This window comes from Vipera ursinii (assembly GCF_947247035.1).
Source record: "Vipera ursinii genome assembly, chromosome: Z".
In the NCBI taxonomy this organism is placed as follows: domain Eukaryota; kingdom Metazoa; phylum Chordata; class Lepidosauria; order Squamata; family Viperidae; genus Vipera; species Vipera ursinii.
In genome coordinates, this window is record NC_139517.1 from 39734983 (window position 1) to 39759072 (window position 24090).

Here is a 24090-nt window from a genome sequence, read left to right on the forward strand (position 1 = left end):
CTTGACTCCCTCTTTTTGTGGCAGCCCCTGAGATATTGGAACACTGCTATCATGTCACCCCTCACCCTTCTCTTCGTTAAACTACACATACCCAATTCCAGCAACTGTTCCCTATATGTTTTAGTCTCCAGTCCCCCAATCATCTTTGTTGCTCTTCTCTGTACCCTTTCTAGAGTCTCAACATCTTTTTTACATCGTGGTGACCAAAACTGGATGCAGTATTCCAGGTGTGGCCTTACCAAAGCATTGTAAAGTGGTATTAGTACTTCATGTGATCTTGATTCTATCCCTCTGTTAATGCAGCCTAGCACTGTGTTGGCTTTTTTGGCAGCTGCAGCACACTGCTGGCTCATATTGAAGTGATTGTCTACTAGGACTCCGAGATCCCTCTCACAGTTACTACTATTGAGCAAGGTACCACCTATACTATACCTGTGCATTTGATTTTTCCTGCCTAAATGTAGAACCTTACTTTTTTCACCATTGAATTTCATTTTGTTAGATAGTGCCCAGTGTTCGAGTCTGTCCAGATCCTCCTGTATTTTAAGCCTATCTTCTGGAGTATTGGCTATTCCTGCCAGCTTGGTGTCATCTGCAAATTTGATGAGTTCCCCATCTATCCCCTCATCCAAATAGTTGATGAAGATGTTGAAGAGCACTGGGCCCAGGACAGAGCCCTGGGGCACCCCACTACACACTTCCCTTCATGTAGATGCAGTTCCAAATGAGTTTTAAATCCATCTGGTGGTGATGCTATCTAACCCACATTTTTCTATCTTATCAAGTAGTAGGTTGTGATCTACTTTATCAAATGCTTTACTGAAGTCCAAGTAAATTATATCTACAGCATTCCTCTGGTCCACTAATTTTGTCACTTGGTCAAAGAATGTAATAAGATTTGTTTGGCATGATCTGTTTTTGACAAACCCATGTTGACTTTTAGTGATGACTTTGTTTGCATCAAGGTGTTCGCTGATTTGTTGTTTGATTATCTTTTCCAGAATCTTCCCAGATATTGAGGTCAGGCTGATAGGTCTGTAGTTTCCTGGATATATTTTTTCCTCTTTTTTGAAGATGGGAACTACATCAGCTCTCTTCCAGTCCTCTGGTAGTTCCCCAGTGTTCCAGGATCTTTGAAAAATATAGTTCAGTGGTTCTGAGATCACGTCTCCCAGTTCCTTGAGAACTTTGGGGTGTAATCCATCTGGTCCTGGTGATTTGAACTCGTCTAGGCTGGACAGGTGTTCACTTACCATTTTCTTGTCTATCTTAACTTGTGTTTCTATTCTGTTTTTTTATGGCATTGGTTTTGGTAGGTTGGACTGTTTTTTCCCTTTGTGTAAAGACAGATGCAAAAAAAGAATTAAATAGTTCTGCTTTCTCCCTATTGCTTGTCACCTTCTTGCCCCACTAATGGACCAATGATTTCCTTAACTTTTTTCTTGTTTTTTATATGTTGAAAGAAGCTTTTTTTGTTATTTTTGACTTTGGTCACAAGCCTTAGTTCATTTTGAGCCTATTGTACTACACTGGGCCTTTATTATTTCGCTTTTCAAAATTTCCCAAGCTTCTTGAGTTTTTTCCCCCCTTTAGGATTCTCATCCATGGAATTCTTCCCAAGGTCTCTCTAAGTTTATTGAAATTAGCTCTTTTAAAGTCCAAGACTCTAGTTTGGCTGTGCTCCATTGCTTGTGCTTCCAGAATGTTGAATTCCAATATTGCATGATCACTTCCCCCCAAGGTTCCTGTGGCTTCGACAGTTTCTATCATTTCATCTCTAACCCATAATTCTCAACAGCTTGCATTTCATCTGTTGACTGAGGTTTTTAGGACTTGTCTTTCAGGAAAATCTGAAGAATCAGTTTCCACATGTGGAATGTGCAGAATTTGGAAAGAACGCAGGACTACTTAGCCACTAGATATTTATGTGATTATGTTCCTATATATAAGGTATCCAATCTGCTTTCCATCCTTGCAAATCATCATGCAACGTTGTTACCTTCAGCATGCAAAAACCCCAATAAGGCAATGATGACTTTTCTTAAGATGGTGATAGAGCCTTGCAGCCAATGATTATGAGCAATATAATCCCAAACCTCTGAACAAAATCTTGTTCGGGTATATTGTACACTGTCAAGACTAAAAAAAACCTGGCATTTTGCCTCTAAACATTCCTTCATCTCCCATATATCATATTTTTTCCTGACTGTGCTTATTTTCCGTTGTGGAGTTTATATTCCGGTGGATGTGTATTCTTACATTTTCTGTTTCACTTCCTTTTGTAAGTTTTGGGAATTCTCCACACTTTTATTTCCTTGTTCTTTAGTGACCTCCTGCCTCGCAATTCCGGAAGCTTTCCTCAGCAGACTTTGCTCTTAGGAGTGGGGCTTATTTTTGTTCCTTTTGGGTCCTCCCCTAAAACTGAAAAATTCCCTTCCCTCCGCTCACATTTTTTTGTTTATTCTTCTAAAAAATGCAATAGAATAAACAAAACGCGGAGCTGGCCAGGGAATAACCGCGCTATCACCCCTTGCTGCCCGGGGTGGGGGAAAGCAGATGAGCAGGCCCAGAGCTTGGCCTTCCCGTCTCTGTTGTACCAGGCAGGGACTGGAGGGCGTGGCTTCTCCGCTTCCGTTCCCATTTGGGCTTATAAAAACCGCTTCGAGCGCGCTCTCTCCACCTGAATGCAAAGAAGCCCGCCGGCGGTTTTGCAGCTGCCGAAGTTCCTGATTCCGGTACCTCGCCCCATCCGCTCGGTGTGGCGTTGCCATGGTGAGTTTTGGTGGTATGAATTCTGCAAGTCCCGGAGCAGTGTTTCTCAACCTTGGCAGCTTTAAAATGTGTGGACTTCACACATTGTTGGACGGGGTATTTAGAGCTGAAGTCCATATGTCTTAAAATTGTTAAGCTTGAGAAACACTGCACTGGAGGATGCCACCTCCCACAGACATTTATTGCAGCCTGAATTATTGGACGGATTGTTGTTTAGAGTGATTAAAAAAAATTCTATTGAACTTGGACACAAAGAGCATAGAAAACTCGAGATTCAATGAGCGTAGATAAGAAGCGATCCTTCCTTGGTCCTAGCCTGAGTACAGTTTGTGCGAGATAATACAAGCATTCTTGTGCGAGATAACGCAAACTGTGAAACGTTGTAAACTGGAAGGGCAACGAGAAATCTGAGGTCTGCTCTGGTGGGTAGAAGCAAAGGTAAGGTCTGGATGTGCCCATTCCGATTCAGCTGTCTGGATCTAGATGTTTCTTTGAGAGAGAAATGCATTATGTATCTAATGGCATTTGGTTGCACACAAGCAAAGCTAGCTATTTAACAGTTTCCTGCCTGGAGAAGATAGAAAAAATGAACATAAGGTGATCTCAATTTAAAGGGGAGGAAACATAAAGAGAGGTGTCTAGGAAGAAATTCAAATCCTAAATTGAGAGTTCTATGACCACACCTTACTTTACTTTTTCTATATTCTGGTTGACATGCTTTATGTGTGATTTCTCTGTTTTCAAGAGAATATATTTTTATCCAAGATGGAACAGGTATACATTTTTGTAATGTTTGAATATTGTAAAAAATACAGCCTTAATTTGCCAGGGGGAATTCAATAATCACAAAATAAATCAACTTCAAACAGATTAACTTGGATTGATGATTGATATGCTTTATAAAATTCACAGAAAGTTGATTTATAAATCAGGAATGCTGTGAAATCTGGAGTTAATGTACTCCACAAAAGCATACTCCAACCTGTGTCCAAGTGAGTAGACTTCAATTCCCCAAATTCTCAAAACTGGCCCTGCTGGCTGGACTTTTTTGAAGTCAACATTCTGAAAAATATTCAGGTCAGTTTATATTGATGAGTTTTTATTTTATGAGAAAAAAATATTTTTAAAAAACAAAGACAACTTGGGAATTTACACTGAACATCTGTGTCTGTGTGTGGATTTTTGATAAAAATTCAGCTGATTTTTGAAGTGTGCACTGATGTGGACTGTATAGTGCATACACACCATTTTTACTAGAACTTCCCACTCCTTTTTTGTATTTATATACATTAAATACATTTATAGTGACAATAACTTGTATTTATAGTGACAGTACTTACTTTATTATCAGCCCTGCTCCAATTTCTTGATCTGGCGCTCATGCCTGATTTTTCTCCCTTCCTCAGTGGAATTCAGAATAGACAGTGTCTCAAGTCTATGCATTCCCCCTCTATCCACCCAAGGCTTATTGTTGCATAGATGCTGCACATTTTAGTCGATGTTGCTTATATGGAGGTTTCCCCCCCTTTATTCATGGCTAGCACAGCTGCTGTGTATTTTGAACGAATTGATTTTCTGTTCCACATAAACAGTAAACCAGCTGTACAAGCAGACCTTGATATAAAAGGGGAGTGCCTCTTTGCAAAGACCTCTCAAACTTTTAGTGTTCTGCGTTTAGGGTTTCAAAACATTGCAAGGAAAAATGCTTACTTTCAAAACTTAATAGTTTTTTTAAAAAGACAAATCTATATATGTTAATCCTTCATTTTATATTTATAAAACATTAAATGGCCTTATCATACTTCAGGTAAACAGAAAAAAAACTTGGCAAACATTTTGGTGTCAAAAGTCCGAAAGCTTTTTAGGGGAATTCCATTATTTCTACATGTAACACCATCTCTAATTCCTTTTTATTGGAAAACAAAACATGATCAAATGTAGACTCTGATTTTCTTTTGCAGTTAAAATACAGTGAACACCGAAATAAATGGACTCAGATAGCAAATGGTTTAAAATTACCATTAGGAGAGTCAATTGCTTTTGCTTTTGTAATTGGAAAGAGCTTTTAAAGAGTTTATTGCCCATTTTAAGGTGGCTAATTCTTTAATTTTTTATTTATAAAATGCCAAAATGCAAACAACATCAATGGGGAAAAAATCCAATAGTAATTGCATATTTTAAAAATGCCTACACCTACTATAGAGATTAACACATAACTCTAAATTATAAATATAAAAGAGGGGAAATAATATATCTACATAATATCCATTTAGTATCAATATGGGATTATTTCCATTCTTAAATTTATTATTGAATCTGACCCATGAAGAAATATATTGCTTCAACTTCTTAGTTTTAGAATATTAAGTTTTCAAAAATAAATAACAGATATTCTGAAGCCATTACTTAATACCAGTTTCTTTACATTTATGTAAGATTGTCTGCTTTGCCAAGCCCAAGGCTTAGTAGAACTAAAGTTCCTCATAAAAAACAAAATTCTATGTTTTGCAAATATAATTTAACATCACATATATGTTTATTTCATTTCTTTCCAAAACTGTATTAATCTATTCTAGGATTTGAAATAAAAATAAAGCTATTGTTGGACAGGATCATATGGTTTGAGTTTCTTACAAATCTGGCACAAAAATCTGACATCCAGTCTTTTAAATGCCTAACTCTTAGAGAGGTCCAATATGCACACATTATTTTTTCTGATGGAATTCATTTCATTCTTAAATCAAAAGTGGATTTTGCATGTTATAATAACTGAACCTGTTGAGCTTCCAAGACTGAATATTCCAACATTTTCTTCCCATTTCAGGTATAGAATGATGATATTCATTTTAGAATAACATAGAATAGAATAACTGGAATAACAGGGTTTGGTAGGAATTTTGGAGGTCTTTGAGTCCACCCCCCTAGCTCAAGCGGGAGGCCTAGACCATTCTAGACAAATGGTGGTTCAATATCTTCTTGAAAACCTCCAGTGAATGTGCGTCCACAATTTCTGGAGGTAAGCGGTTCCACTGATTAATTGTTCTCAGTGGTAAGGAAATTTTTCCTTAGTTAAAGGTTGGATCTCTGATGATTTTCCTCCCATCCCTAGTCCTCCTCTTTGTTAGACTAGATCAGGGGCACGCAACCTTGGCTCTTTTATGACTTGTGGACTTCAACTCCCAGAATTCCTGAGCCACAAGTCATAAAAGAGTCAAGTTTGCCTACCCCTCGACTAGATATACCTAGTTCCCTCAACTATTCATCGTATAGTTTCAATTACATTAACGTTGCCCAAGAGACTGAATGGAAATTTTAACCACGGAGTTATTTTTACACTTAAATTATTTATGTTTTGGGTAAAACTAGGTAATTTTAATGCATCAAGTGTCTGCATCTGGCCCTTATGAAACTTGAGTGGCTGAAAGAAAATTCAGACAAAGAAGACTCATATAGAGGCATAACCAGGCAGCTTTTAATTGGATAAACACTCGAGTCTATCCAATGTATTTTTTAATTAGGAGTTATGTGTGATGGTGTGAATTAACACATAATATAATGAGAAACAAAACTGTTCAGAACTGCAGATGGTACCTGGAAAATGAGTTTTTGCTGCTATCCAACAACTGTAGCTTTTTCAGTCAGACTGGAGAATAGAATAGAATAGAGTAATAACTTTATTATTTTGAATGTACACTAATCATTACGTTAAAATGAAATTTCATCGCTTACAACTCTCAAAGGGTCACCACCTCCAATATACACTGCATAAATATGACATACATACATACATACATACATAAATATGCATATACATATGGATACTTTGATAAGCAGCGAAACGTTTCAAACCCCCAAAATGAAAAGAAATCCAATTGCCATGACTCAATTTCCAGACAACTCTACTTGGATGATTGAGAATCTGTATCAGACATGTCAAACTTGCGACATGACATGATGTTGCGTGACGCATCAGAGCTTTTTTGCCATTGCCGGCAATGGGGTGAGCGTGGTTTCTTTATGATGCGTCCAGCCCGCTGGCCGGCAGTTTGACACCCCTGATCTATATCAACATATTGCAAATGGTAGTTTGTAATTATTGACAAAATACATTTAATTAGATGTAAGAATTAAGCAGATAATTAGATTTAGTCCAAGAGTTTATTTTTCAGAGTTTCCATGCCTAGCTAAAAGTTGTGGTTCAGAATCATGCAAGATATTTAGTTGAAAACTAAATGCTAAACACATTTTTAAAAGAATTTAAAACAACGCTTTTGCTTCTTGATAAGAGTAGGTATATGTTGCTGGTTAGATTCTGCTTTCTGTTTTGTTTTAGTAATATTAGATGTTCATTTGTTCTGATATCTGCTACTACACAAGAGCAGATCTACAATGGACCAAAAATTTAATTTTAATAAAAGTTGCTGTTTTTGTCACATTTAATAGAAAAATATACGTGTGGACAACAAAACTTTTTATACATCCCTCTTTTCAAATTAAAATTTGCATTCAATTCTATTTTGAGAAATAGACTGTATTAGAAGTTCCCCCTTTCATCTGTTCACCACAGCTACTTTCACTAATTAGGATGCTGCATGAAAGCACAGTCAGCCAGGTGAAGGACAATAAAGTTGGCTTTGTTCTGTAGACATTTCAATCTGCTGAGAAGTGAAACTGAGATGTATTTTAGTTCCTTTATTGAAGGACAATAAAGTTGGCTCCGTTCTGTAGACATTTCAATCTGTTGAGGTGAGAAACTGAGATGTATTTTAGTTCCCCCATTTTAATATTTATGTAAATTCAGTGGTTTCTACTCTTACCCAAAAAGAATTTTATCCCCTTAAGCTCAGAGACAGACATTTGGCAGTGCTGCTGTGTGCCAACAATGCGACAATTCTGTCTCCTACACAGGTGAGCCTTAAGAAAAGTTTGCAGGCTTTAGCAGAATTCTTCAGGGAAGATTCTTACACTTAATTGCTCCAAGATTAAAATTATGTTTTTTTCTGGAAAACCTAGTTGCAATAAACATCAATGGCAATAGGAATTAATAAAAGTTCTACCTTTCAAATATTTTGGACTAATTTTTCAAGCCACTGAAGGTTGGTTGCAACATTTCTACCAAATTGCCTACCTATAATAGTGCCAAAAGGGACACGGTGGCTCAGTGGGTTAGGACGCTGAGCTTGTCGATCAGAAGGTTGGCAGTTTGGCGGGTCAAATCCTGACTGCCGTGTAGCAGAGTGAGCGCCTGTTACTCGTCCCAGCTGCTGCCAACCTAGCAGTTCGAAAGCACGTAAAAATGCAAGTAGAAAAATAGGGACCACTACAGTGGGAAGGTAACAGCGCTCCATGTGCCTTTGGCGTCTAGTCATGCCGGCCAAATGACCACGGAGACATCCTCGGACAAACACTGGCTCTTCGGCTTTGAAACAGAGATGAGCACTGGCCCCTAGAGTTGGAAACGACTAGCACGCATGTGCAGGGGAACCTTTACCTTTACTTAATAGTGCCAAGGCAATAGCAATAACACTTATATACTGCCCCATAGTGCTTTACAGCATTATCTTGACAGTTTATAATGTTATCATATTGCCCCCAACAATCTGGGTCCTCATTTTATCAACCTCAGAAGAATGGGAGGCTCAATCAACCTTCAGTCCCTTCAGGATCAAACTCCAGGTTGTGGACAAATTTGCCTGCAATACTGCCTTCTAACCACTGCACTATCAGGGCTCTTCAATTACTTCAATTACTCTAAAGCTGATAGATGCATCATACCTGCTGCCATTAAGCTTTTTAGAGCTAGATCAAATGATCTGACAGGTGATCTAAAGATAAGTACCTACAATGATTTAAAACCCACACATGCTGTTCAGTCATGTTTTGGCAAGTACTCTTCCATGTCTTATGATCATGCGAAGTATTAATGCTGCTTTATAAAACCCTTGTGAGACCACACCTGGAATACTGTAACCAGTTTTGGTCACCATACTACAAAAAAAGATGTTGAAACCTTGCAAAAAGTTCAGAAAAGTTCAATTAAGATGATCTAAGGCCTGGAGACTAAAACATATAAAGAATGGCTGCAGGGCTTGGGTTTGGCTAGTCTAAAGAAAAGAAGAAATAGGAGTAACATGATAGCAGTATTCCAGTATTTGAGAGGCTGCTGCAAAGAAGAGGGGGTCAAACTATTCTCCAAAGCACCAGAAGGCAGGACAAGAAACAATGATTGGAAACTGATCAAAGAGAGAAGCAACCTGGAATTAAGGAGAAACTTCCTTAACAGTGAAGACAATTAACCAGTGGAAAGGCTTGCCTCCAGAAATTGTGGGCACTCCATCACTAGAGGATTTTAAGAAGAGACTAGACAGTCACTTGTCCTGCTTAAGCAGGGGGCTGGACTAAAAGACCTCCAATGTCCCTTCCATATTCTATTCTCTTCTCTTCTCTTCTCTTCTCTTCTGTTCTATTTTATTCTATTCTACCAAATGTTGTAATACTATACCTATCCTAGTAGAGATCAAGTTTTCAATGGGGGAGAGATGATTTATTTTATACACTTAGACTGAAATCCTGTTGTTATGATCAGCTGGCAAGTTTTAATTGGCAGCTGTTGCATTAAAAAGACTTAAGTTACCTTATGTTATAACTAGAAAATATTTTGATCAATTTTATTTTTATTTGTTTTGTATTACCTTGCCCTGTTTTGTGTATTTTTTTTTTATATTCTTTTTCTTATGGTCAAGTTTAAGTGAGAGGTCTATATGGGTTTTATTGCTCTTATGTATTCAAGTTTGTTTTTATGCACTGTTTTTTTAGTGTTATAATCATTTTGAGAGTCACTGATTGTAAATAAATACAATTTCAAATTACTACATAAAAACTTGATTTTTGTGAGGAAACTTATTTGCAACGTTTGGAATATTTGTTCTGGGGATACAATTCCTGATTATGCATGAGCGGGAACCCCTGATCACTGGACACAGAGATTGGTTAATCTCAGGTTTTCCTCTAAGATAACAAACTTTACATCCAGCTGTATGGTATTCATCCATACTCCAACCTTAAATATTATCAATCCCATATAAAATACAAAGTTTTATAAAAAGATTGCTAAACAAATTTGCAAAGAAGGAGGGGATGTATCCATCTAGAAAAGCCTCAAAGACAGTTAGCATAATATGAAAACCATATTTTTAATTCTATCTCATAACCTGTTAACCTTTTTGAACAAGAGGGATATGACATCTCTCTGAATTTATATTTTGTGGAGAAAAATACTGAGGGAGAATTGATATGCAGGCAGTAACAGACAGATGAAGCACCAAATATATTCAAAGTAACAGTGTATCTTAAAAAGCTTCTATATAGTACTAATCAAATGCAATCAAATAATTTTATAAGTATATTTTGAGGAAATAGAATCAAAATACAAAGAAGTTGTTTCAGATAATAATTTATCTAAAAATGAATGAGATTTGAATGGATCGTAAGGTGTTGTTTATTTTGATGGGATTCAAGCATGAATAGTCTCCAGTTTAGAGATAAGAAAAGAAACTAAATTTATAAGCTATTCAACCAGCAAGACACTTATTGTTATGATTGTGGAGGAGGGTGACAGGAGATAGACCTATACAATATGGTTTATGAAGTTGATTTGACTAGAATTTCATTTATAAGACTTTGATACCACAGTGAACAGATTCCACAAAACACCTTGGGATTATATCATAACTTAAAAGATTTATCTATTAATTTATCTTTCTTCCTAACACCAAAATTGAAAAAAAAACTGAGCCTAATCCATGTCCTTAGTAGATGAAAAGTGTGAATGGGTAAAATAGAAATAATTCACAATATCGTACATGAGTTAACCGTCAGTATTTCTCCAGTGGAAAGTCAACACTTGCAATGTGGGCATTAATAACGCTACCAATTATATCAGCTTTCCTCAGTCTGGTGTCCTCCAGATATGTTGGACCTTATGTCTTCTACTCATTTAGTTAAATGGTCTCTGCTTTTGATAGTACAGGATTATGGATTAAAAGTCCTATATATTTGGAGGAACAAAGTTGGGACAGGCAAAGTATGTGTTTCTATAATTATTTATAGATACTGTAGTTATACTTGATTTGAGCATCAAGAGAGATACTCAAAGATGTGAATCTATAGTTTTTTTGTTTTACAAGTTGAGTTGACTTCTGAGCAGTAAACTCCGCTAGTAAAAAATACACATTTACTGATAGTGAATGAGAATGATTTTCAATTCATTCAATAGAGGAATTTTACCATCTGGCTTATATTTTATTTTTTTACATCACAGTGACTAAAATGTAGGAAATAAAAATATTGTGGACTTATTTATAAGGCTGAAATAAACATAAACACTCACAGTGAAAACTGTGTAGTGCCTAAATGAAATTGTTTTATTAAAAATTGGATATATTGGATAACAGAATAACAGAGTTGGAAGGTACCTTGGCGATCTTCTAATCTAGCCCCCTGCTCAAGCAAGAGACCCTATGCTATTCCAGACAATTGGCTGTCTAGTTTCTTCATAAAAGTCTCAGTGATGTAGCACCCACAGCTTCTGAAGACAAGCCGTTGCACTGGTTAATTGTTCTGTTAGGAAATTTCTCATCAGTTCTAGGTTGCTTCTCTCCTTGATTAGTTTCCATCCGTTGTTTCTTGTCTTCCCTTCTGTTGCTTTGAAAATAGGTAATAACGATGATGATGATGATGTTGGAAGGGACTTTGAAGGTCATGTAGTCCAACCCCCTGCTCAAACCCTATACCATTTCAGACAAATGGCCGTCCAGTCTCTTCTTAAAAACTTCCAGTATTGGAGCATTCACAGCTTCTGGAGGCAGGTTGTTCCACTGATTAATTGTTTATCAGGTCACTCCTGTCATGTTGATCCCCTCTTCTTTCTGGCAGCCCATCAAATATTAGAACCCTGCTATCATGTCACCCCCAGTCCTTCTTTTCACTAGACTATACAGATCCAATTTTTGCAATAGTTTTTCATGTTTTAGTCTCCAACCCTCTAATCATCTTTGTTGCTCTTTTCTGTACTCTTTCCAGAGTCTCAACATCTTTTTTTATAATACAATGACCAAAACTGGATGCAGTATTCAAAGTGTGGTCTTACTAAGGCTTTGTAAAGTGTTATTAGTACTTCACATGATCTTGATTCTATCCTTCTGGTAATGCAACCTAGGATTGCATTGTTTTTTTTTTTGCTGCTGCTGCACACTGCTTGCTCATATTTAAGTGGTTGTCCATTAGGACTCCAAGATCCCTCTCATAGTTATTGAGCCAAGTGTAAAACCTTACTTTTCTCTATATTAAATTTCCTTGTCAAGTCTGTAGAGATCCATCTGGATCTTGGCTTATTTTCTGAGGTATTGGCTATTCCTCCTAGTTTAATATTGACTGCAAATATTTTGATGTATTCCCCTTCTATTCCCTCATCTAAATCATTTAAGAAGATATTAAGGGTATTGGGTCTAAAATGGAACCTTTGGGTAGCCCACTACTTACTTTCCTCCATGTAAATGTGGTTCCATTAAAAAAAAACATGAACCTCCAGAATGAATGTCAAAAAACTGACAAAAATAGTTTTGTAACAACTTATGAGAAGTCATTTACAATAAAAGAATGAAAAGTAACACTTGTTTTTGTATATGTGAAACCACATATTTTTTCTCCTCTAAATGCTATTTCTCTTATTAAACTAACTGGTGTCCTCAGTTATTCCCTTATTTTGTTTTTGCTTGCCTCTTGCAAGATAATTTTTCAGTTTACCAAATATTATAAACAAGTTCAGCCTAACTGAACTGCAGACTTGAGAATATTCTTATGGAAAGAATTCTCAGGCAGTTTGGCTGTGGCTGAGACTTTGGCTGTTGACATCCACAAATTTGGTGAAGAAAACTAGCAAGATCTGCAATAGCAGCATTTGAATTTGAATGTGACAAAAGCTAAGAATTTTGATCTGAAGGGAAATATTTTGTCCTATGAACTGAGCTCAGATTTTTTTTAGGCAAGAGCTATAAGATCAGCTTTCAAAAGACAAAATTAAGTTCAAAGATTATGATGACATGGGTCTTTGTGGGGAGGAGCAGGGCAGATGATGACACGTATAATTATAATTATATTATAATTAATATAATCACATTGTGTTAGTTTTGTAAGAGTGTGAGTGGAACTAAACTGCTGGGTGCTGGCTATGAGTTCCTCCATGATTGCCTATTTGTGGGATAGGCAGGGCAGGGGTGGGGTTTGTGTGTTTCTGTGTGGCACAGAATGGGACAAATTGTTCTCCTGGAAATGAATCCAAGTTCTCCTCTTAAGACAGGCTTGTGTGGTACCATTGTGTGCGTCTTCTCCCACCTGTTTTAACACAAGCTTGCATTATTTCAGTCCCATTGCAAAACAATTTGTACTTACAGTGGTTTTTCCTCCCCCCCTTCCATTAGTATTATTTTGATTTGTCTTTTTTTAACTATTGCAATTCTGTCCCCAGACAGTTGGCTTTTTAAATAATATTGCAATAGTATTTCAAATGCTACTTCAGAATAGCATTATTTTGGCCAAACAGCCAGGATCTTCATTGTGGTTTAGAACTCAGAGTAAATAATAACATAGATTTTATTTTAATATATTTTTTTCCTGTTTCACAGAATTAGGGGCCAAAGTCTTCTTCCTTCCCTTCCCTTCCCTTCCTTCAGAACTGTGAGCCTTTTAAACTTCTAATTTTAAAGAATGCTTTTTTTAAAAAAAAACCCTTTAATAAATAAAACTTCATTCCTTTAAATGATGGTAAATCAAGACACGATAAAGGCATTGCCTTCTAATAATTTCAGATACATGCTGCTTCTTTCCTCTTTCTTTTCCTTTCTTAAGCACTTTCTTCAGTTTAAAGGTTATTATTATTGATCCAGCATCATCTCAGAAGCTCAAAGCAGGTAGTCTTTGACTAACAGTTCATTTAATGACTGAAATTACAATGGCACTGAAAAATGTAATTTATGATGGTTTTTCACATTTGTGACTATTGTAGCATCTCCATGTTCCGGTGAAAAATTCAGACACTTGACAACTGACTCATATTTATGAAGGTTGCAATGTCCAGGGGTCATGTGATCACCCTTTGCGACCTTCTGACAAGCAAAGTCAATGGGGAAGCCAGATTCACTTAACAACCATGTTAATAATTTAACAACTACAGTGATTCATTTAACAACTGGCAAGAAAGGTAATAAAATGAGGCAAAATTCACTTAACAACTGTCTCCCTTAGCAACCGAAATTTTGGGCCCAGTTGTCAAGGACTATCTGCACATCTGAAAGAATTTATTTCCTTGAATAAAGTCAATCTTTCCTAGTAATCTTTAGTTAAAATCCCCTTCAAACAACTATTGCTCCCCTATTTCCTTGTATCTTTTTCTGGGCATATCTAATTTCATCAGTCTTGGCAACTGCCCATTCCTTTTAACTTTTCAACAACAATAATTTTAATGACCTTAGCAATCTTCATTGAGTGACTCCTCCCAAAATACTTCATTAAGGCTGAAAAGGTGTATAAGATCACAGACATCACCTGTCTGTTTAGGGAGTATTTGACATTACACCAGCATTGAAAAAAATGACTTAGGACAATTGCAGCCTGTCCATGGCGTGTGATCAAAATTTGGATGCCTGGCAACTGGCTCCTATTTATGATGGTTGCAGTATCCTGGGGTCATGTGATATTCCTTTACAACCCACTGACAGGCAAAGTCAATGGGGAAGCAAAATTCACTTAACAACTGTGCTATTAACAACTGCTGTGATTCATTTAACAACTATGTCCTGAAAGGTTGTAAAATGGGGCAAAACTCACTCAACAAAATGTCTCACTCAGCAAATTTGGAGTTCAGTTGTGGTTGTACGTCAAGGACTACCTATACAAAATGTTGGTCTAACCCTCCTGGCAGATGGCAGCTAAGTGTATATGAATTTTGATTATGTGACCACAGGCATGCTGCAATGGTCGCAAGTTTGAAAAACTGTAATAAGTCACTTTTTTCAGTGTCGTAACTTTGAACGGTCACTAAATGAATTGTTGTAAGTTGAGGATTACCTGTACTTCATATGAAGTATATACAGAATTGGGCAAGCCCCAGTCTTACAGGACAAACAATCTTCCCCAGCACAGCATAGCACAAGCTGGCTAGACAAATTGAACTACAGACCCCATCACCTTCTACTAGCCAATGGACAGTTATACTGACAGTGAAAACTGTAGTCCAGCATAATTGAAAGGCACCAGATTGGGGAAAGGTAGGTCTAGACTGAGTTTTGCTACAGCTAACCGAAAGGGCTGCTACTTCTGGAATGCACTGAGCTCTTCTCTGGCATAATAGTGCTATTTACAACCATCACTAGGCCATTTGTGCTCATCTGAATAACCAGCAAGAGGAGGAGCAATAACAAAAAAAAACCCCTCTTCAGTTGAGATCGAAAACAGTGGCCTATTATTAATGAGAAAGATGGTATCTCTCTCTCTGGAATGTTCCAGTAAAACCACACAATTATTCTCCCTCTCTTTCTCTCTCTCTCTCTCTCTCTCTCTTTTGATTTCAGAACAAAGGCTTCGCCCGGAAGAGCCACGTATTCCTGCCAAAGATTTTTAAGAAAATGTCCTCCCAGCCGAAAGAGCGCCCTGAGAGTTTGCAGTTCCCCTTTCTGGATGACAATGAAACGATTACCACCATTCAGGAATCAAAAACTTTTTTTGTTCTCCGAGGTCTACCGGGCAGTGGAAAATCCACCTTGGCGCAGGCCATCCAAGACAAGTATAAGGATGCTTGCAAAATCATTTCGGTTGACCACTACAAAATCCAGCCTGCTATCCGGAGTGCCATTCCTGATGATTACAGCAAGGTTGATGAGGATCTAGCTGACTATTGCAAGCGTGACATCAGTGTAGTGGTGGTAGATGACACCCACCATGAACGGGAGCGGCTAGAGCAGCTTTTTGACATTGCAGACAAATATCGCTACAAAGTCATCATTGTGGAACCCAAAACTTCATGGAAAATGGATTGCTTGCAGCTGAAAGATAAGAATCAATGGAAACTTTCAGCTGATGAGCTAAAGAAATTGAAGCCCAGTTTAGAAAAGGATTTCCTTCCTTTGTATTATGGATGGTTTTTAAGCAAAAGGAGCTCAGAGCACTTGCGGAAGACCGGGCAGGCATTTTTGGATGAGCTTGCTAATACTAAGGCCTTCAAAAAAGAGTCAAATAAATACTGTGGGTGCTCTTCCCTCCAAACCCCCCCCAGTAGAAAATTGGTTGTCTACTGGATTATATGTGTAGTCTTTTTAATGCTTTTCAGGCTTTGCTAATATGCTCACTCTAACATAATTTGCTGAAGCATTCTTAAATCTCGCCTTAGAAGCAAAAACCAAAACCATTCTATGCTAATTTTTTAGTTTGTATGATGAATCTGGAAAACCTGGGGATATTGTTTTGATTTCCTTTTGTATTCCACATGCTTTCTCAGAATTGTCACTAGATAATTAATGAACCTCCAAGGAGAAAGCAAGATCTATTGCACAAACCATATTTGGTAAAGAGCAAAAGCACATCTTCCCAACATCCTGTTTGCTTTAAAATAAATTGCAGATTTTTATGAGGCACCAAATAATATTGTGAGTTCCTGCCTACTATCCTAATTTCTGGATGCATCCTCCAACTGTCATTCTATTCCCCTGCTCGGCTGCCATCTGTTTCTATGCACTGAACTCATAATATATTTCCATTTCTATGTATGCTTCTGCATTCTAGTGTCCCTAAGTTTCATTAAACCCAAACTGTTCTCACGCTCTAGAATTTTGTCTTCCAGATATTGTCCAAAAATTCTTTGAATTCCATAAAATCATTGTGGCAACCTTGTCTACTCCACTTTCAGGAATCTTTGTAGTAGTCCTTGTTGCTTGCTGTCTTGGATCTAACACTGCATAGATAATAGATCCTCACAAACCTGTAGATAAAGCAGTTCTGCTAAATAACATGCATGCCAGTTCTGTTTTAAGGATTCGGTCTTCACAGTGAATTAGTGTTCCCTGACCATATTGTGCTGGAATTGTAGACTTCTTCAGTCGGTTACTTTTTAGATGACTTGGACTAGAGTTTCATTCTCCTCAATCTGTGCTGGCTTAATATTTATAATTAATCACATTTTTAAATTGCCCATTTCAAACAAAGACTCTGAGCAATATACAATAAAATATCTAAAAATGTAAAAACAGTGTATAAAATCTTAGTCAAATTAATTTAAAGGCATAGGGAGGGTTCCCAGAGCCACATTCTCACACCTATATGGAAAGCCAGGAGTGTGAGAGTCCATTTCACCTGTCCGAGTGGGGGGAGAGTTTTCTTTTAATATAATATGACATACCTAAAGGAACTGAATTGGGAAAGTCTAACATGAAATCTCTTATCTTCCTTCTGTTCCAAGCTATAAATGCAAGCAACAAATTCCCATCAATCCTTCCAACCATCAGTAAGCTGTTCTGAATTGATATAAATGATACATTAACATATTTAGAGCACTAGCTTAGGGAGAGCTGCAATTGACCAAATGTCACTACCTTCATTATACATACTGTATTCATTCTCCAATATTTCACAGTTGTTTGGTTAATATAGAAAAGCCAAACACTTTATTTTTAAACAGATTTAAGAGAGACTTCCAAATTAGAACAGATTAATTTTCTGACCTACTGCACAGAAGCTGTGTGCCATTTAACACATATACTTGTGTGCAGTCTCTGCTAATAAATCACCCTTCTTTTGATTGACTTTTGACAATATTTATAGGCAAAACCAAACTGGAGGATTAGGCTGGTTCGGATATACTTTTAAAACTTTTTTGTTTTCGTGAAAGATGAGCTTTATGAATGCTAAATCCTGCCTTTCCCGTGAATGTTTCTGCAAAAGCAATAACAATTCTACCCTAAGGCTCTCATTTTCCATCATTATTTATCTTTGGTATTTGACTTGAAAATGTTATCACATATTTTGCCTCTAAACTAATAAAACTAAACATATCAAATTAATGTACTCCAAATATATAACCATATTCCTATACCAAGGTTGGCTACGATTTGCAGTTAGAAAGTTTGTATCCTTAGCTAAGTAATTTCAAGTTATTTCTAAATTCTTACTATATGGCTGATGTCAGTTATTTTGTTTCTATCAATCACAATCATGTTCTGCAATATTAGTTTAAAAGGCCATAGGTGTTGGGGAGATAGCAAATAAATCAAATTCAACAGGTTGTAGCCTGTTTTTTATTTTTATTTTTCAAATGATATGCTGGCTGGGGAATTCTGGGAGTTGTCTCCACATCTTAAAGTTGCCAAGTTTGATTAATGGTGGTCTAGACTTAATGGCCACAGTTAAAGACTAAAAAGGAATTTTGTGTTTTTTCCCCTCATGGTAGTAGTGAGTGTTACCAAAGATGGGAACTGAGAGTCCTCTAAATAGCAGCTTCTTCCTATTAGTGGAAGGCAAGTAGAGGTGGATAAATTTGCCATGCCATATTTACTATTTTTCTTTTATTTCATTTCCAGAACAGTCATAATCCAGCACTAGTGTGGGGAATGCTACATGGGGAGGTAGGAAGAGCATAGCAGGAAAATAGAGGATGCAGACATTGTTATTCCACTTTGGGCATAAAATGTTCAGTAGTGTTGAATGAAATTACATGTTGTCTTGTTTCTATGGAAACTTTCTAGGCTGTTTTCATAAGAATTCTCAACTCAAAATGGGTCTGTGAAATATTTCTTATCTTGTATTATCATGATCTATCTTGCCAAACTAATATTGCAAAAACACAAAAATAGTCTGGAGTGAAAAGTGCATTCAAAGAAAACCATGAATCTGAAACACTGAGGCTCCCTCTATTTCTTGTTTTACAGTTGGGCAACCCCCTGAAGAACCCAAACAGAAAATTGATCTGACCAACTACTTTGTGAAAAGGCCTCCAGGGGTTTTGCATTCTACAACTAAATTCACTGACTTTGGGAAGGCTCCAGGAGCAGATGATTACGCACAGCAAGATGTGAGAATTTTTATTCCGATGGAAGCATGTAATTTTTCAAGCTGATTTTAGGTGGGAAAAGTCCAACTTCCTCACCCTCCCTCAACTATTTTAAAAGAGAGAAATAGCATATTTACAAAGGAATCCGAATGCCCCTCCCAATTAAAATCAATATTGTTCATAACATTCATCACCATTTCATGCACTATGTAAGATATATTCTCTTAAGAGTATTATTTACTATAAACTTGAAAAAAATATAATTCACCTTATTTCCTAAAATTTATTGCCAGAAAGGAATAATTATATATGGTAGTACAGAATCTCTCCTGTAAAATTTACAGGAGAGATTCCTGTAAATTACTCATTATAGAAGCATCCATTTTTATAACAGCTCAATTTTAGATTTTATTAATTGTAATCTTCCTTGAATTTATTTACATAAAGCACATATAAGTGACTTTTCTTGGAGCAAATTTAGCCAGCGGAAAACTATGTCTGAGTATGTGCGGTGAGAAAATGAGAGGGAGACATACTTCCTTAAATATCCTTGAGCATGTATTAATTCAACAATTAAATTAAATTAAATTAAATTAAAATTAAAATTAAATTAATTAAATTAATTCAACAAGTCTTTCAGATCTATTCATATGCCTCAAAGAATGAGCTGGGTAACTTTTCACCTAATTCCCTAGTTCTTCAGCTGTGATCCCTTTTAACCTAGAATAGATACCTGCCAGCTGATCCAGCTTGGATAGTCCAGATTGGGGCAGAAATCCACCTTGGGAAGATTATAGATTTCACTGAATACACCATCAAAGGAAAACATGTTCCTGAAGGTTTCTGTGGAAGCAGTTCCTAGTGCAGGCTTTGCTTTATGTCTGAAAGAGCAGAGACATGCCAACTGCCTGTGCTTATTTTGCTCACCAATAATGGAGTCCTGGGTAGGGTTGGGTCAAGGGAGCTGGCAGGACTCAGTATATCCTCATGCCACAACATGCTAAAAGGCTTAGTATTATCTGGGCTTTGGGTGGCACACCTGACTGAGATGAGCAAAGTCCAGGTTCTACATTTTCCAACCTGTTTATTGCTCCAGAAAAAGTCATTTCCCATACCGATCTGATGTTTATTTTCACTATATTATTATTAACATTTCCTTATTGCAAATTTAATTTCCAGCATTCTGACTAAAGCAGCTAGAAGGAAGGCATTTATGTTGCTTGCCATAAAGTTTCCATGCCCAATTGAAGGTGCTAGTGAACACTTAAGTAACACACCTACAACATTGTTAGCCAAAATGTGACTAACTGATTTTCATCTTGGTCAATTGTGTGAACCCATTAAATGATTTTTTTTAAAAAAAAACCATTGTTCAGCAACATACGGTATTATAGTGTCTTGCATAGCCAATTAAAGGACCATCTCTTCCCCATACTAAAGAGAGATGGCTTTTTCATAGAGGCCCTAGAGGGGGGACCCACAGTGATGAGACTGTCCCAGATGTGGAATACTCTGTGCACAGGTGTACATTTGGGACAATAACTTATTTGTTACAAATCAAATATTGTTATTTTCCTAGGTATTTTAATATCTGTTGTCATTTCTGCCGTGTCACTTCTTTTGATCATCTGTGTTTATTTTTACCTCACATGATTTACAAGTTATGCATTTTATGCTCTTGCCCTTCTTCCTATACCTAAGGACTATGTAGACATAAATAATAGTATGGAATGTTTAGGTAAGTTTAACATGAGGGGCTGTTAATGTTTCTGAATTTTAGAGTTCCAATTTTTTTCACGAATGAAGGCAAATATACGTGTTCCAGGATAATGTTGCAGAATCGAATCTGGGTCTGTCACCAGCACCAGAGGTTTAGTTTTCTGAACTTTTGGACTTGTGCTGGACCCACCATCCTCTTAGGGGACTTCTCTGGTCCTGGTGATCCACCCAGATTGGATCTTTTTTTTTTAACACTTAAATCTTACAACCCCAATCCAGCCTTTTCCAGTATAGAACACAGATGATACATTTGAACTACAGCCCTGGCTAGGCTGGTGGGAATCCAGAGAGTAATCCTGGTTTGAAGGTGTATTAGGTATGGGGGTTGGCCAGGTTAATCTGAATTAAATACACAGCTTGTCTTTAGAGGAGTAATTTTTTAATTTTTTTTTTGCAGATTGTGAAGACCTCTTATGGAAAATCTTTTTTCCTAACCATATCTGCTCTATTCATCACCCCAAGAACTGCTGGTGCCCGTGTGGAAATGAGCGAACAGCAAATGCTTCTGTGGCCCGGGGATGTGGATGTGCTACAGCCAGCAGTCAGCCTCCCAAAAGGCAGCCGAGCCCATATTACTCTGGGCTGTGCCAGTGGGATAGAAGCTGTCCAAACTGGCCTTGACCTTCTTGAATTTGCAAAACTGGAAAAGGCAGGGAACAAAGGCGAGGAAGTTGGGGAGATTGGTGGCGGGAAACTTTTGTCCTTTGGGAATGGTATGTGGATGCTTTTGCTTTCAAAAAAGATTGAGGTGAGGGCCATCTTTGGTGGCTACTATGGAAAGGGAAAACTGGTGCCAACTCAAGGAGGCAGTAAACGCGGATCACCCTTTAATTCCTGTATCATCATCTAAGGGCTCTTGTGGCACTGCAACCTTGTTTTCACGATATAACGTGTAACATTTTGTAAACTCCTCTCTCATCACAACACAAATGGCAGTATCCTACGACTAAAGCAATTTTTTAATTTTAGTGATGTCCTTTTAAAAAAGAGTATTTCTTGACCTTCAGAGGCCTGGATTCCTCAAATTGAAAACAGCATTTGTTTATACCTTTAAAATTAATACAACTGAATATATTCCAGCCTTTTGAAGTTTACTTTTCTTAGTATAGAGAAATAGCCTTTCAAAGTTTGCCAGAACTGGGTCTGTTCGTGTGCTGTAAATCTACCCGGTTCCCTTACAGCTACATTACAGTTACAGCAGGAGGGGGATTGCGCCACTTCAGAGCACAGGGAAAGCACGAGGGGCAAATGGAACCAACTTTCCTCAGCGATTCCTGACATAAAAACTCCCTGAGTAGAAACCTAACACTGTAACCATAAAGACAGAACTTTATCTGTTCTATTTTCAGCAAAGGTATTGGGGGGGGGGAGGGAAAATATTTAAAGGTTCATGACCCACCTTTTGCATCCTCACATTATCTTTTCATTTGAATTCAACTTCAGGATAGACTTAGAAAGGTTGGATCAGTTATACCTCTGCTCATAGTCTGAAAACACCATGACAAAGTGAATACATATTGCCAAATCTTAGGCTTAAAATGTTCAGATTCACTTCTCAGGTTAGCCACAGAGTAAGTAGTTAGTTTCAAGGAACCTCTTCACAGTTGAGATTCAGAATCAAGGGCAGCCATCCCTGATCAATTTCAGCTTGATGTAAAGAGGAAATAGATGTTACCTTTCTGGTTTGTAATTGAATATTCAAAGGATTCACTTCTAAAATGAAGCATAAGGCCTCACTATTTTGGTTGAGCATAGTAAGATCTTGCTAGCACTCCTAAGCAAGTATCAGGTGCCTTTTCCCAGATTTTTTTAAATGGAAAGTGTGAAGCCTCCCCCGCTTTGTAATTTTATGAGCTTTTGAAACATAAGTCCAGCATTAATAGAGGCCTATACCTTAATGAAAAGATCTTAACGTGCGACTCAGATTCCTAGCTTTTCATAATGTCTTAGTCTTGTGTCAGTCTGTGACATTGCTATTGTATGGGTTATGTCATTGAAAGCTGGCACATTAAATACTATTGCCTGCAGCCCCTCCAGCATTTCTTCTTGTACAGAACTTTAAGGGATTTATATTTTGCTTATCTATTATCTTAATTCTGAAGCATGGGCATCTACTAACGAAAGTGTAAAACTAGAGAATAGGAATCTGCCTTGCAGTCTTAGTTTGTTGTCCATCCTGTCTTGTATTGTTTTAAATGACAGGTGGTAGATTTTTAGTAGAGATCTTTATTGTCTGATTAAGATACCAATAAATTACATTTCAACCATTGCCCATGAAAATCAGAGACTAAGACTGCCGTGACCTTTCAGTTCAGTTTTTTTCAACAAGAATATTTGAACTAGTGTATTATCCAATAGCAAAATTAGTTCTTTTGACTGGATCTTGATCTAAATTACATGAGTTGTCCAAAGTATTGTATCTGAGAAAAGTATCTGGGTATAGAGGGAACACAAATAAGGATGTATCTATGATTTTAATTGCATTGGATAGGCAATCCACCAGAAATTCAAATTTTATGAAAACAGGGACAGTATACTAAAATATGTATCAATGAACAAGTATTTTAGACAATAGATGGTGTGTTCAATGCTTTGATATATGGCTTGGTTTTCTGAAGAATATATTTGTGGTGCAATCAAAATGCATATAAACTTAGAAGTAATTCCTTCAACGTTCCAAGACGTATATTCTAAGATAATATACAAATTCCCCAACATGTTATTTATATATACTGATTCTAACTTCTATCAACTTTAGCCAGTGTAGCTGTTCCCCCTGTTGCCAATGACTGTTGTGAAAGTTGAAGTACAAAGCATCTAGTACTTGAAACTACTCACCATTTCAAAGCATACTTCAAGGAAGAAACTAATATTTTAAAACTTAAAATTTTTTATTTTTATTTTATAACATATTTATATACAGTATGGCATGAGTTAAACCTGTAAAAATAAGGGCAAGCCAAACATGTTCTAATCTCAGCTGAACCATATCCTATTGATGGTATATATTTTGTGTATACAACTGATTTAAGGTCCCCCAAGTAAGTCTAGTTGAACACATAGCCTGCTTACTTTCCTTTGAGCAGGATCTGTATAAACAGTATGTCATCAACCCAAGTGTTTACCTAGAGCAGTGATGGCGAACCTTTTAGAGATCAAGTGCCCAAACTACAACCCCAAACCCACTTATGTGTTGTCGGGTGCCGGGTGGGTGTGGCTGTGGTGGTAATGGCAGACTGGTTGGGACTAAAAAGTTCAATCAATCAATTCCAACTTTGCGAGATCTTTTTTTTCCCGTGAGAAGTTAAAATTGATTGATTGAATCTTTTTTTCTTTTTTTTGCACACAGCGGCGGAGACCTAAAGCGAAAAGGTTTTATAAAACCCAGCTGAAGGCCTAGGACTGGGGCGACAGCGCGCGTGCCCACAGAAAAGTCTCTGTGTGCC

The 24090-nt window shown here is 37.2% G+C and overlaps 1 protein-coding gene across 1 annotated transcript; it reads left to right on the forward strand.

The window, feature by feature from the left end:
* Positions 1–2656: 2656 nt before the first annotated feature.
* CNP (2'',3''-cyclic nucleotide 3'' phosphodiesterase) lies at positions 2657–23237 on the forward strand. The gene is made up of 4 exons (XM_083378249.1): positions 2657–2772; positions 15399–16068; positions 18744–18886; positions 21042–23237. The coding sequence occupies exons 1-4, from the start codon at positions 2770–2772 to the stop codon at positions 21492–21494; spliced, it is 1269 nt and encodes a 422-aa protein (XP_083234375.1). The 5' UTR covers positions 2657–2769; the 3' UTR covers positions 21495–23237.
* The last annotated feature ends 853 nt before the right edge of the window (positions 23238–24090 follow it).

Coding starts and splice junctions, on each gene's coding strand:
- CNP (XM_083378249.1), top strand. Junction 16,069..18,743: donor AAAAGAGTCAAATAAATACT/GTGGGTGCTCTT, acceptor CTTGTTTTACAG/TTGGGCAACCCCCTGAAGAA. Junction 18,887..21,041: donor ATGATTACGCACAGCAAGAT/GTGAGAATTTTT, acceptor TTTTTTTTGCAG/ATTGTGAAGACCTCTTATGG.